Raw genomic sequence first — 13,209 nt, forward strand, 5'->3', positions numbered from 1 at the left:
TAAGGCATTATATTGAAATGACACCGTTATCATCTTTTTGTGAGTTTATTTTCGACTTTGTGAAGTTGGAGTTCTTCTATGATGGTAATCTTAAGCCATAGCAAAAAAGTATTTAGATTAGTTAAAATAATTGATTTAAAAAAATCGGCAGGTTTGTGTTTATCTTAATCAAGTTTAAATTAATTTCAAATCAATATATTTAATATAATTATTAAACATGTTATTTTTGAGCTAACTCGTTTATTAGAGGTATTAATCAATATATCAACTCAATTCAACACGATTGTAATACATTTAAATTATAATTTTAAAATATTAAATTTACCATTAAACAAAAAATTTGTATTAATCAATTTTTATTATTAAATTATATACTTATTTGAGGTTATATTATTAATTTTCTTTCATCAATTTAAAAAGAAAATAAAAATCATTAAAGTAATATTTATTTACTTGAATATATATATGTTTAATACAGAAATGGTGTTATGGTCAAAGTCGCCCACAGTAGCACTCTTGATGTTTAATATATGTATAAACTTTTTTTATTCAAAAAAAATATTCATTAATTTATTTAGTAGTATTAATCAAGGGGTATCGCACTAACATACCCTAAATCATACAAACTTTGGCACTTTACATCCTAAATCTTATTCGATCCTTTCTGTTAACTTTTTAACGGACTTGTCATATAGCTAACAGACTTGTCATATAGGGTACAAAAATGAGGGTATAAAAATGCAATTATATATATATATATATATATATATATATAATATAGGGTGCAAAATGCAAAAATTTTCAAATAAAAAATTACTTTAAAAAATGTATTAATTAATACTAGTATATTTTAAAAGAAGTTTGTTAAAAAAAATTAAAAATTTAATTTTTCAAAAATAAAAATAAAAATCTTTATATAAGTATATATCCTTAAAAAAAATTTAATAAATATCAATAAAAAAATTTGGACATGCATTAAAAAATATTGTATTTGGAATTGTAAAAATTTAATTAAAAAATGTATTAGAAAATTCTATAAGTATCTTTTTTCTAATTAATAAATATAAATATTAAAAATACGTGTAATAAATAAATTAATATATTTTGTAGTAATAATTTTTCAATTTTTTTGATTTTATAAATAGCTTATGCTTTTTTAGTGGTCTTTATGTTTTTTATTTATTTATTTATAATATTTAAAATATTTACAATTATTATTTAAATTTTATAAAAATAAAAAAGATATTATTTAAAATTTTTTATTTGAAAATTTTATATTTTACATCCTAAACTATATAAAATTGCACTTTACATCCTCATTTTTCATCCAATATGCCAAACATGTGACAAATCCGTTAAAAAGTTAATAAAAAAATGGATGAGGATGTAACGATGCAAATAAGTGAAGTTCATGGTACAAAATGCTAAAAAAATATTTATGATACAAAATGCCTAAGCATGTATAATTTAGGATGTATTGATGCCGATATCTCATTAATTGATTGTATTATATAGTTATGTAATTAGCTATAAGATGACATTTTAATATTATTATATATTTTCTTATTTTAAACTTGTAATTTTAAATAAATATTTTTAACCCATAAATTTATTAATGATTACATTGTATTTATATTATTTGAATTAATTAATTTTAACAAATCAATTTTATGCAATGGTATCAATTTTGTATAAATTAGTTAGTTTCGTATAAATAGGTTGACACGATAGAATTTGCCCATTTAATAAATAAATTATACATGTAATCTCATATATTTTGCTTACTAAATAGGTAAATAGGTAAAATAAAGGGATATTGTTTTTCAGCATTCTATTAAAACAAATAGATACAAATACAACCCACCAATACAAATTGTTAACTATAATTTTATTAATGGAAGAAACCAGTGCATGATGTCTTTTGAAATTAAAACACAACGCCATTTAGGGCTTTCACCTAACCAAGTGGTTCGGAAATACTCTGAAGCATATTTTGCAAGCTTTTATGCATATTTTGACAAACCACTTGTATACCATTTAATTATTAAATTCTGTGCATTATTTCTGGTTGAATATTAATATTATTATGTCATTAATTAAATGCACAATTTTTTCCCGCTTAATTGACATTGACTAGTCTTAAAAACATTGCAAAACAATGACAGAATTGAAATGTGAATTGTGAATTGCCATGGACATCAAATATGCGGTATTAATGATAAAATTAAAGCATGACTAAGATTAAATTGGCGAACATTCTCTGGATATTAGAAATCGACATGTTACTTCACGTCTCAGAAAGACATAAATATAGGGGTCTTCAGACATGCGTTCATGGCCGTTCAACCAGCCATTGATTTTATTCTCATTTACGTGGTTGATAATGGACACATACAGAAATAATATTGTGCATGTATATGTATATATCATAGACAGCATTCTCTTCCTTACTCTCTACAATCCCTATCAAATTACGTTTTACATATTTATACATAAGTACAATATATATATATATATATATATATATATAGATAGGATAAAACTACGATACGGACCATTTGTATGCGGATCCACATCAAAGTTGATATTTAAAAAAAAAAAAACGTAGACTTTGATGTTATACAAATACAGCAAAGCCAATGCTTTTTTTTTTTTTTTTTCAAAATGTCGGTTTTGGTGCGGATTCGCATGCAAACAGTCCGCACTGTAACCTTTTCCTCTATATATATATGTGTGTGTGTGTGTGTGTGACACGGTTTGATCCTTACAGAGAACAATAATAAATGCTAAAATCAACCAACCCCTTGCAATAGCAATTCTAACACGATCCACAAACTCACCTCTCATACATTTATTTCCACCAAGCCCCAGCTCTTGTTATATGGCACTTGCATTATTCAACAAAACTGAAATTGTGTCTTACTCACAGTCATAACATGACTGAAGCCAGAGTATCCGTTTCCATGGAAAAGTCTCAAACTCGGCCTGAAAGCCCTTCCGGAACAGATCGTTTCCATAGCAGCCATGATCAAGTTGTTCACCCTCAGAGTATTGTCACACTCATACCCACCAAGTTTATCGCCGTAGCTGATGGCTTTGAAAGGAAAGAGCACTCCTGGTACAAGTACTAGCCAGGCCAAGCTATTAGCATTAGAGTTATTTTTATGCATATTTTCCTCCTATCTGTTTTTTGAACTTCTCAGCTTCTCCTCTTTCTTCTGCTTCAGGTTTATCTCTTCTCAAATCCCAACAGACTTTACAATTCAAATTCAGGAAGTCAGTTTCAGTGTTCATAAGGTAATTGAAAACGAAAGGTCACAAACTTTCAATATTTAATGATAAGAACTACAAAACTCTTGAAATTACTTTTCTTTCTCACAAGAGTGTCAAAAATAGGCTTACAAGGAATTTTCCCCATAAAAAGGTGGTATGGAAAAATTTATAGCTTCTTTTTTCTTTTGTGGTATTAAATTTTATAACTTTTCAGAGAATATTGAATTCTATAAATCATATATATATATATATATATATACACCACCTCACGTTAGATTTCATATTACCTCTTTGATGTTGTATCAGAGGTCAGATAAACTCACATGCTAGGTATCATAGTCTTCCAGCCAAAAGAAAAGCAGAAGAGGACCAAAATCTTAAGTTGTATTTGGCGTTTATCAAATTTGGTCCTTGTCATATGTATAATTAGATATGTAAATTGGTATAAATACCCATGTAAGATGACCTAATGGTAGTATTTCCCTACTTTGATTTCTTTCCTGAAACAGTATCCATTTGTATCAAAATGTGGCTATTTGAGTCGATTGGAACTACAGCCCTCAAAATCAGATTTCAGCTCTGACATCAAGCTCGAAAATTTCCCAGGTGGATCAGAAACCTTTGAAATCATACTAAAATTCTGTTATGGTCTCCCAATAGACTTAAACCCCCAGAATGTAGCTCCACTAAGATGTGCATCAGAATATCTGGAAATGACCGAAGAACTTGAAGATGGCAATCTTATTTCCAAGACTGAAGCCTTTCTCACGTTTGTTGTCTTCTCTTCATGGAAAGACACCATTACTGTACTCAGAGCTTGTGAAACTCTGTCTCCTTGGGCTGAGAATCTCCAAATTGTCAGAAGATGCTGCGACTCTATTGCTTGGAAGGCTTCCAGAGATACCATAACTGAAGATTCAGTCAATGAAGAAGGCTGGTGGTCTGATGAAGTGACTACTCTTCGTATTGATCATTTTATGAGGATTATAACAACACTAAGGGCGAAAGGTACAAGACCAGAAATCATAGGTAAATGCATCATGCACTATGCGGAGAGATGGTTGCCAGGCATGGATGTGGAGATGGAAGGACTAAGAGGGTATGGACATGTGAAGAAAGATTTGCAGTTCAGTATTCTAAGCAAAAGGAAAGAAGATGTAGGTATTGGACATAGCAAGGAGCAAAAAGCAATCATTGAAAGCCTAGTTAGTCTGCTTCCACCTCAACATGAAGCTGTTTCTTGTAAGTTCTTGCTGAAGATGCTACGGGCAGCCATGATGTGTTCTGCATCACCGGCTTTAATTTCAGAGCTCGAAAAAAGAGCAGGGATGATGTTGGAGCATGCTAACGTGAATGATCTTCTGTTTCCAAGATACAAAATTGCAGACCAAGGAAAACTTTCGAAGTGAGTACTCTACCTTCTCCAAATTTATTACTTGTTTGACTTGGCTTGATATCCCAATGGAATTTTGCTGTTAAAATCTTGCTAATCATCAGCAATGACTGGATCAGCTCCCCTGAAGAATGCACAATGCATGACATAGATGTGCTGCAAAGGATTGTAGAATACTTTTTGATGCATGAACAGCAACAGCAACATAAAACAGGAAAAAGCAATGTCAGCAAGCTCTTAGACAACTGCTTGGCAGAGGTTGCACAAGACCCAAATCTTTCAGTCACCAAGTTTCAAGTTTTAGCCGAATTATTGCCAGAAAATGCTAGAATATGTGATGACGGTCTTTACAGAGCCATTGACATCTACCTCAAGGTTCTTCTCACTACAAGTTTCTCCTTTCCTCTTATATTCTCTTCCATTTCGTTGTGTTTGATAAAGCAATTTTTAAAACCTAAAACAAGATCTCCTTTCTAGACTCATCCTTCACTACCCGAGCATGAACGGAGAAGGCTATGCAAAACAATGAACTGTGAGAAACTATCACTTGATGCATGCACCCATGCTGCACAAAATGATCGTTTGCCACTCAGAACTATTGTCCAGGTAAAGTTTTTTACGAATCCCATACCAACATAGCTACAGCCCACGTGTTTTATTTTTATAGCATTATACATTCACACATGTTGAGTTATTTGCTACAGATACATGACAAATAATGTCAATAATTTTTTTTTTTAACATTATAGGGACATTTAGGCCAAACTATTTCGTTCATTAACATCTGTAACAAGAAAATAATGCATCTAACATGAACAACAATATACAAGTGCACTGAGAGAAAAGTCGAACAGAATATTAAAGGATCTAGGTATTGGCCGAATATATGTTCAAGAATTAATATAATTAATTAAATTTCCATCCCATGGACCAAGTTTATAAACATAATAAAATAAATCTTCTAAGTTACCCTTGAGTGGCAGTTCAGGTGGTAAAGGGGTAGATGGGCAATATAGAGAAATATTTAAAAGTCTACCTCTATTACAGATGATTTGCAGGTTCACTGATATTAAACTAAAAATCACCACCAAAAGTTGAAACCAAGACTTTTCTATTGAAACCAGCCCAAAAGTCAGCGGCTTTGGCACCACTAAATGATTATTTGTGCTTATTTGGTATCAAACAAATGTCAAAACCAACGAGGCAATCATAATCAGAATAAACAGTTCAATCTTAAAAAAGGGCCATCTTAGTTCCAAGTATATCATCCATAAGAAAATACATCAAAAAGACTATTCAGCCAAGCTTCGGAGTCGGATGATAAAATTATTCCTATAAATGGGTGTGTAACTGTGTAACTAATGTAGTTTACAATAAGTCTACACTCTGTATAAAAGACAATTTTCTGATAAATCTTCTTCTAATGTATCCTACATATCACTAAAATGTGTCGTATATTGGACAACAGGCTGCAAAATTTCCAATATGCCCTGTCTTACTTATAACTTGTTGTTCAAAAAGATACACTTGACATATTATACAAAACTAACAACCATGTAGCATTCGCAGGTCCTGTTTTCAGAACAAGTAAAGATGAGGGCAGCAATGCAAGAGAAGGAGGCAGCACCAAGTGGAAATAACTCTGAACAAGAGGGAAACCATTCATCTACAGACATGGAAATCAAGACTCTCAAAGCAGAACTCGAAAGTGTAAAGATGAAGATGATTGAACTACAAAACGACTACGTTGAGCTGCTACAAGACTATGAAAAACTAAGTAACAAGAATAAACACACATCAGGTTGGAGTATTGGTTGGAGAAGGATCAAGAAATCTTTTCATACAAAACCTGACAAAGATGAAACTGGTGGTGAAGAACAACAAAGAAGTAATCCCTCCAGAATCCACTTCAGACAAAGGCAATCCATATCCTAAATCTTCTTAACATGAAACATCCAGCAGCATAAATGCCAACTCTAGCCTTAGGCCTTCAAGAGCAAAATCTCCGTCTCCCGCCAAAGTTTGGCTAGTTTCTTACACACCATTAAAATCTCTGTCTCCCACCAAAGTTTGGCTAGTTTCTTATACACCATGTGCCAAAAATGATTGTCTGGTTTTGTTCAACCAATATACTAAGTAGACGATGTCTTTTCTTCGATATCTGCAGTGTATTCTACAACATCAAGTTGACCGCATGTTTTTCTACAAGCCAAAAATCTATTTTTATTCTTCTACCTTTTTGGCAAAGTTACAAACCTATACTATATAGCACTGGATATACCACATGGAAACACAGACAAAAAAAAAGTTAAATCAACATGAAGGATGTACTACCGAAGAATTATCATTACAGTCTATTCTTCAAAAGGAGTACCCAGTACCTGCAATTACATTGATTTTAAAGCAAGCAAAATATTTTCTTCAATCTTCTGGAGTCACTAACACAAACATAAGGTATCCATCCATGTTGAGATAATGCTATCAAAAATGGCAAAATTCTGAGAGAAACCGAAAAAAAAAAAAAAAAAAAAAAAAAAAAGAAGAAGAAGAAGAAGCAAACTTCTTCAACTTTTGCCTTATTTCAAGCATTTTTACTATTCTAAAAGAGTTGATACCAGACCACCATTTTCGCAGTTGTCAACCAACAAAAATTTAACTTTAAAATCTCCAAAATGAGTAACAAAAACAAGGAAAAAAATAAAAGAAAATAAAAGAAAAACCCATTTCTAAATATTTCTAAAAATTATCTAGCGGGCCTCATGCTGCTCCAAGGGAACTTAGCCCCACTCTCGGCGCGATTCCCTGAACCCTTCTCAGGCTTAAACCTCTGAGACTCCTTCCCATCAAGCCAATGCCTTTTCACTTCACCTTCCTCGACCATGCTGGACTTGGGCTGCTTATTCATCTGCCGCTTGTCCTCCTCGATGATTCGGATCGGGTAAAGGTCCGGCGAGATTGAAAGCGGGTTCTTGAGGGTGACATATGCTTTCTTGTAGTCGGGTTTGGCAATCAACAACCCACCCCGCTTCTTCTTCTTTCCGTCCATGTTAAGGGTTCGAACCTTTTCGACCTCGAAGCCATAGAGAGACTCAAGGACGCGCTTGATTTCGATCTTGGAAGCTGAAGGGATGGTCTTGAGAGCGATTTCTGTGATGTTGGTGAAGCTGGTAGGCATCAAAAGTTTGATGGGTATGTTTGCGAAGTAGACTACTCTACTTCCCAATCTGCTTCCCATGGTTCTCTCTCTCTCTCTCTCTCTCTCTCTCTCTGTTTTCGTTTCTGGGTTTCTCCTTAAGGTGTGAACCATGAAGCAAAACCTGTACAAACCGAGCCGGAGGAGCTTTTCTAGCCCTGCTTTTCACAACGAAACGAGATTAAATGGGCCGACCCGACCCAGACCCAATAATTTATAATATAGTGTGTCAATTTTATTTTATTTTATTTTATTTTTGCATTCGTCTTTGAATCCTTTGTCGTTGAAAAAAAAAAATCCAAATTAAAAAGTTTGATTTTTTTTTTTTCCCCCCACAAATGAAGAATGAAGTTTGCTATGAAGTATGTCCACAGTTAATATAGTTCTCTATGAGTTATAAAGTGATAAAAGTTTTCATGCAAAGACCCAAAAAAAAAAACAAAAAAAAAAAAACTTTTTTATATGAATTTATAAAGTTCTAAGTTTTAGATGTGGCAGTTGAGATGGCTTAAAGTTGTTCATTCTCGATCCAGTTAAAATGTAGTCATTTTAAAAAAATAATTGTGTTTTTCAAACTTTTTTCATATTTTATATTATCCATTCAACTAGCGTTATCACCGGGCAGAAAAGTTTTCGGTTTCAATTTCTTTTATTTTTATTATTATTATTATTATTATTTTTGTCATTTGTTCTATTCTACATACACATACTTAACAAGTATGGTTCCTTCTTAGATGACTTCCAACTAAACTCAGGAGTTTGATGAATGAGGCAGAAAAATTGTTCCCTTTTTCTGTTCGTCCATTTTCAAGGTTCGGATTTTGCCTTGGTAGCTTAACTTTCTGATTCTTATAGATTATAATTTTACCCCCATAAAAATACCATTCTCCGCGTAAAATCTAGCTATTCATAATCAGTGATGAGTAATTAAATCAGAGCTTTGTCTATGGGCTATCAATTCAATTAGCACCAAAGAAAGTCTCAAACAAATTTTTGGTTTGCCAACTTCATGGAAAGTTATATGATCAAGTGAAGCTTTATCAAACATATATAGAAAAGATAATAGTACAAAAGCTTCTTCTTTTTGGTTGTTGGTATATTTGATTTATTCCACACAAAGCCACAGCACTCAACCAAAGTCTTATATTTGTATGACTTGCATATTGTAAGCATTTTACCTGTACTACTAAATTAAATTCCAAGCTTTTATATCAGTGCATAGGGCATAAGGAAGACAAGGCCATGGTATCTTTGCAAACTTATAAGTAACGCACACACATATATTGCATTTTTAAAACAAAACTAAAGGAAAATTTGAAAGGTGTCTAGAAGATAGTTGACTGCCCAAAGCGGTAATATTGATTGATAACCCCAACTACACGTATATGGACGGGTCAAAATAAAGTATGGAATGCCTGCTTGCAGAAGGCAGTGAGTAGAACTATGGAATATTGCAAAATGTTGAACCAAATGGAATTTTAATCAATCAGGATCAGTGAGTAAAACCCCTGAATGTTACGAAGGTTAGGCTTACATTTTCTTCTTTTTAACTTGGTATGGATATTTCTGGTATATTGTAACGCTGGTGAGGACGAGTGGAAGAGCCACAAGACAATAAAGTGAAGGCGGTTTACCTTCAAAAACGAATTGCAGCAAGGCCGTAACAAGAAGTGCAGAAACAATGACGAAACCCTGCAATCAAATTAGACAAAGCATTGAGATATTGAGATTAATACTCAGCAGATAAAATTTAAGTATTATTTACCAGTCAGGGCTAAATCATATGATTTTAAGATTTCTAAATAATAAACATGCTATAAGAGTGTGAGTAATTCAACAATTCAAAACGTCAAGGACTTTATATCTTCTTTTGATTCTAGCATTCAATATCTGAAACAATATTAATGAAGCTAATTTGATTATGACAACATCTGACCACTGCTATTTATCTTATATCTTAGGGAACTTGCCTTTCTAACACCACCAGCATAGCTTGTAACTAGGCCAACAAGAATTCCACCAAGGGCATTCGATATAACCGGGATCTGAGACAAGAAAAAGTTTAAAACTTTTGTAAGTTGAGTTGCATTGTGGGCATGCAAAATAACAAGGAACCATTACATGTTCTTCAAAAATATAAATGCATTTATTATGTTTTACATTTTTTTTTAATTTTTTTTTTTTTTGTATTTGGGAAAAAAATAGAAAAGGGAAAAAAGAAAAAAGAAGAAAAGGTGGATATTAAAAAATGCTACTCAAAGGAGTCTTAAACTCCAATCTGCCGGTTAGGCGCCATTCTTGAATTTATCATCTATACCATAAGGTGTGCTGAACTCCCAACTTCTATTAAAAGATGGAAATGAAAACTTCTACATTGAATTGGAATATCATTTAAATGTCTGAGCAGGAGAGAAAAATAATAAAAACTTAACTAAAATTTCATTAGTCCTCCAAACCAAGTTGAAGTTGATGATTGTCAAGAAAGGGTGCTATAAAGTCATAAGCAATCAATAATATTCAAATTCATATGCACCGTCAGCATTTCCTCTAGAGGAAAATATTAAAACATTACCAAAGTTAGTGGAGTCCAGGCATGAAAAAATCCATTTTGTCTGATGGCCTCACCATCTGGAGACTTATAGGTACTAACCAATAAGCAAAAACTTCCAACAAGAGACATTTCTACAGTCATTAAGTATGATGAATGTTTCTTGACCTGTACACAAGGTGATAATAAAGATATGCTGAGTGAGAAGATTATGTAATAATTCCTTCAGACCAGAGAAATCAAAATGTTTCACTAACCTGTGAAGCCCATTGACACAAAGAGGATGCCAGACCTGAGAGTACAGATGCAACCAAGACAGGAATAATCCCATAAAACAAAATTTGATCGGCATTAGCCGCACTAGAACCTTTACTGGAGCCTTCACCAATACTAAGAAGAACAGCTGCAGTGATCAACAAAAACAGGGCCCCAATTTGTTGAATTGATTGCTTCTGCCTATACAAACCACATTAAATGTGACAAATTTGGCATTAGCCAATGTACAAAGAAGGTGTTTCACATTAAGTTTCTAATAAAAGATCCAATTTGCAAGAAGGTGTTTTTGCATCAGTTTTGACGGTTGCTGATACGTTTACGGGGATGACTTTTGGATGTAGAGACTACCTCAAATCAAACAAGTCACTAGCTTATAGTAATACATGCTTCAGAGTCAACATGATAACAGATATTAAACTTCTAAGATTTAACCAAAAATAAAATAAAATAAAACAGTTATTAAGCTGCTAAGGGGATTTAACCCCCCCAAAAAGAAAAAAAAAAAAAAAGAAAAAAAAAAAGAAGATATTAAGCTGCTAAGGGCCAAGTCTAAGGCTAAGTAAGACAAACTAAAAGATTTGCAAAGTTTCCAGCTTCTAGAAAACAGATTATGTAATATTAACAAGCGCCCATAAGTACAGATTAGTTTGACAATGGCGACATTTTGGAACATACCTCAGTAGCAAGTATGTAAATAGGGCAGTAAAAAATATTTTTGTCTGGTTCAGCATTGAAAACGTGAGTGAATCAAGATTTTTGTAAGAAATCTGCAGCAAACTGTTCTGCAATGCATATATAGCTGCAGGAAGTCCTGATGCAGTCAATGCACCAACCAAAGTCCACTCCTTGTATAATTTCTTCAAAGTACCTTCTTTTGCCATGAAAATGATGGCGAATACAACCTAAAAAGTATATAAAAGGAGCAGATTCAATCAGCAAGAATAGCAAGCGGAAAATTTAAACATGTTCAGAGCCAACAATAAACAAAAAACAACAGAAACTTTATACAATATATATGTAGATATATATAGGTTACCTTTGCTATCTCGCATGTGAGAACAGATGAAGTCACAATAACTTCTCGTCTGGAAAGATAATTTACAACGAGTTAATGACATGAAACATTATGAGATCATGCCACCTCGAGTAGCCTTTCAGAACAATATACACATAGAAAGCATAAAAGCTTGCCCTGATATATAGGAAGCAAGAAATAACTAAAAGCTTCAAATGAGACAGAATAAGGTTTTGGATGCAGAGCAAATCCATTTCATCATTCTTTCTTCTCAAATAGGACTAAATTTTTATTATATGAATTCCCAACAGGAAAACCAAATAATAGCCAAAAGAAAAATTCAGTACAAAATGAGCATAAACATGTGGTGGGTAATCTAAAAGGTCATTGTCTAGGCCAGCAACAAAATATTCAATTATTCCTAGTCACTCTTAATTATTTTCCATCAAAACCCATTAGAGTCATATAGTTTTCATATTCAAAATCAATGTTACGCGTCCTTCCTTTATACTAAAAAATAACCAGCACGATTTCGATGGCATTCAAATTTTCAATTCCCTGCTTCACAATTCAACTCGAAAATGCCCCAAACATAAGAATTTTTTTTTAAAAAAAAAAACCCAGATATAAAAAATGAAAAATCGGACTAATAAGACGTAAAATAGCGAATAGATTTTTTTTTTCCCCCCCCAGTGGATCATGGTGTTGGAAGCAGCAGAAAATGAGCGAAAGTAAAGCACCTGATGCAGCGCTTAGAGATCAGAGGCTGAGCTCCGTATTGCAGAGAGAGCAAAAAGGAGTAGAACCAGACCCTTGCGTTCATATTCGACGAGCTGGGTACGCGGCCTTTGGGTTCGGCAGCCGGCATTTCGCTCCGAGATATTCAAATGGGGTTTTCTTGTAATTTTGATGATGTTATTGTTTCTTTTCTTTATTTTCCTTATCTTTGTTTTTTTTTTTTTTTTTTTTCTTTTTTTCTCTGTTTCTCAGTTTCTCTGATTTCAGGGAAATGAACAGTTCGATTTCCAAGCCTCTGAACTCGGAGAATATTCCTTTGCTTCTGGTCGTGGCTTTCTTCAAGGACGGCGGCCTTTAGAACACGCCGTCGTTTTGAAGAAAACGGTCTTGGAAAGTTCGGTTCTCCTAACGACGCCGTTTTTTTCACTATTTGCGTTCACCACCACCTTGAACAAGACACAAACTGCCGTGGTAAGTTGGTGGAAGAAATTCGATCCAGGTAAACAAATATCTTTGTCAACCCACCGAAAAAAAAAAAAAAAAACAGCAACATTTTATTAAATTTTTATTTATTTATTTATTTACTGTACCAACTAACCAGACTATAGCAAATAATAATGATAATAATAATAACACCTGACTAAACATATCCATATATGATTTATTCACCCAAAAAAAAAAAAATATATATATATATATCTATATTTGATCATAAATTTTGTTGACCCACATTTCATAAACTAAAATAACAAAAAATTAAAGATTAAAAGAAA

General features: G+C 32.9%; 3 protein-coding genes across 9 annotated transcripts; 1 reads left to right on the plus strand and 2 right to left on the minus strand.

Moving 5' to 3' along the window:
• Window positions 1-2,754: 2,754 nt before the first annotated feature.
• On the plus strand, window positions 2,755-7,225 carry LOC107425175 (BTB/POZ domain-containing protein DOT3). 7 transcript variants are annotated; one of them, XM_048479083.2, is made up of 6 exons: window positions 2,755-3,124; window positions 3,228-3,297; window positions 3,783-4,678; window positions 4,771-5,041; window positions 5,144-5,272; window positions 6,227-7,225. In XM_048479083.2, exons 1-6 carry the CDS (start codon window positions 2,937-2,939, stop codon window positions 6,599-6,601), a joined length of 1,929 nt encoding a protein of 642 aa, XP_048335040.2. In that variant the 5' UTR covers window positions 2,755-2,936; the 3' UTR covers window positions 6,602-7,225. The 7 variants fall into 7 exon arrangements, with proteins under 7 accessions (XP_048335040.2, XP_048335041.2, XP_048335042.2 ...); XM_048479084.2 differs by having other exon boundaries at window positions 2,756-3,118; XM_048479085.2 differs by having other exon boundaries at window positions 2,757-3,124; window positions 6,236-7,225.
• On the minus strand, window positions 7,197-7,988 carry LOC107425195 (uncharacterized). Its single transcript, XM_016035152.4, has one exon. The coding sequence runs from the start codon at window positions 7,971-7,973 to the stop codon at window positions 7,410-7,412; it is 564 nt and encodes a 187-aa protein (XP_015890638.3). The 5' UTR covers window positions 7,974-7,988; the 3' UTR covers window positions 7,197-7,409.
• Window positions 7,989-9,195: 1,207 nt separating this feature from the next.
• LOC107425194 (UDP-N-acetylglucosamine transporter ROCK1) lies at window positions 9,196-12,888 on the minus strand. Its single transcript, XM_016035151.4, has 7 exons — window positions 12,439-12,888; window positions 11,720-11,768; window positions 11,359-11,585; window positions 10,665-10,863; window positions 10,432-10,575; window positions 9,830-9,904; window positions 9,196-9,551 (listed from the first exon to the last, which is right to left on the minus strand). Exons 1-7 carry the CDS (start codon window positions 12,564-12,566, stop codon window positions 9,390-9,392), a joined length of 984 nt encoding a protein of 327 aa, XP_015890637.2. The 5' UTR covers window positions 12,567-12,888; the 3' UTR covers window positions 9,196-9,389.
• Window positions 12,889-13,209: the final 321 nt, after the last annotated feature.

Source organism: Ziziphus jujuba, chromosome 7 (assembly GCF_031755915.1).
Source record: "Ziziphus jujuba cultivar Dongzao chromosome 7, ASM3175591v1".
NCBI lineage: Eukaryota > Viridiplantae > Streptophyta > Magnoliopsida > Rosales > Rhamnaceae > Ziziphus > Ziziphus jujuba.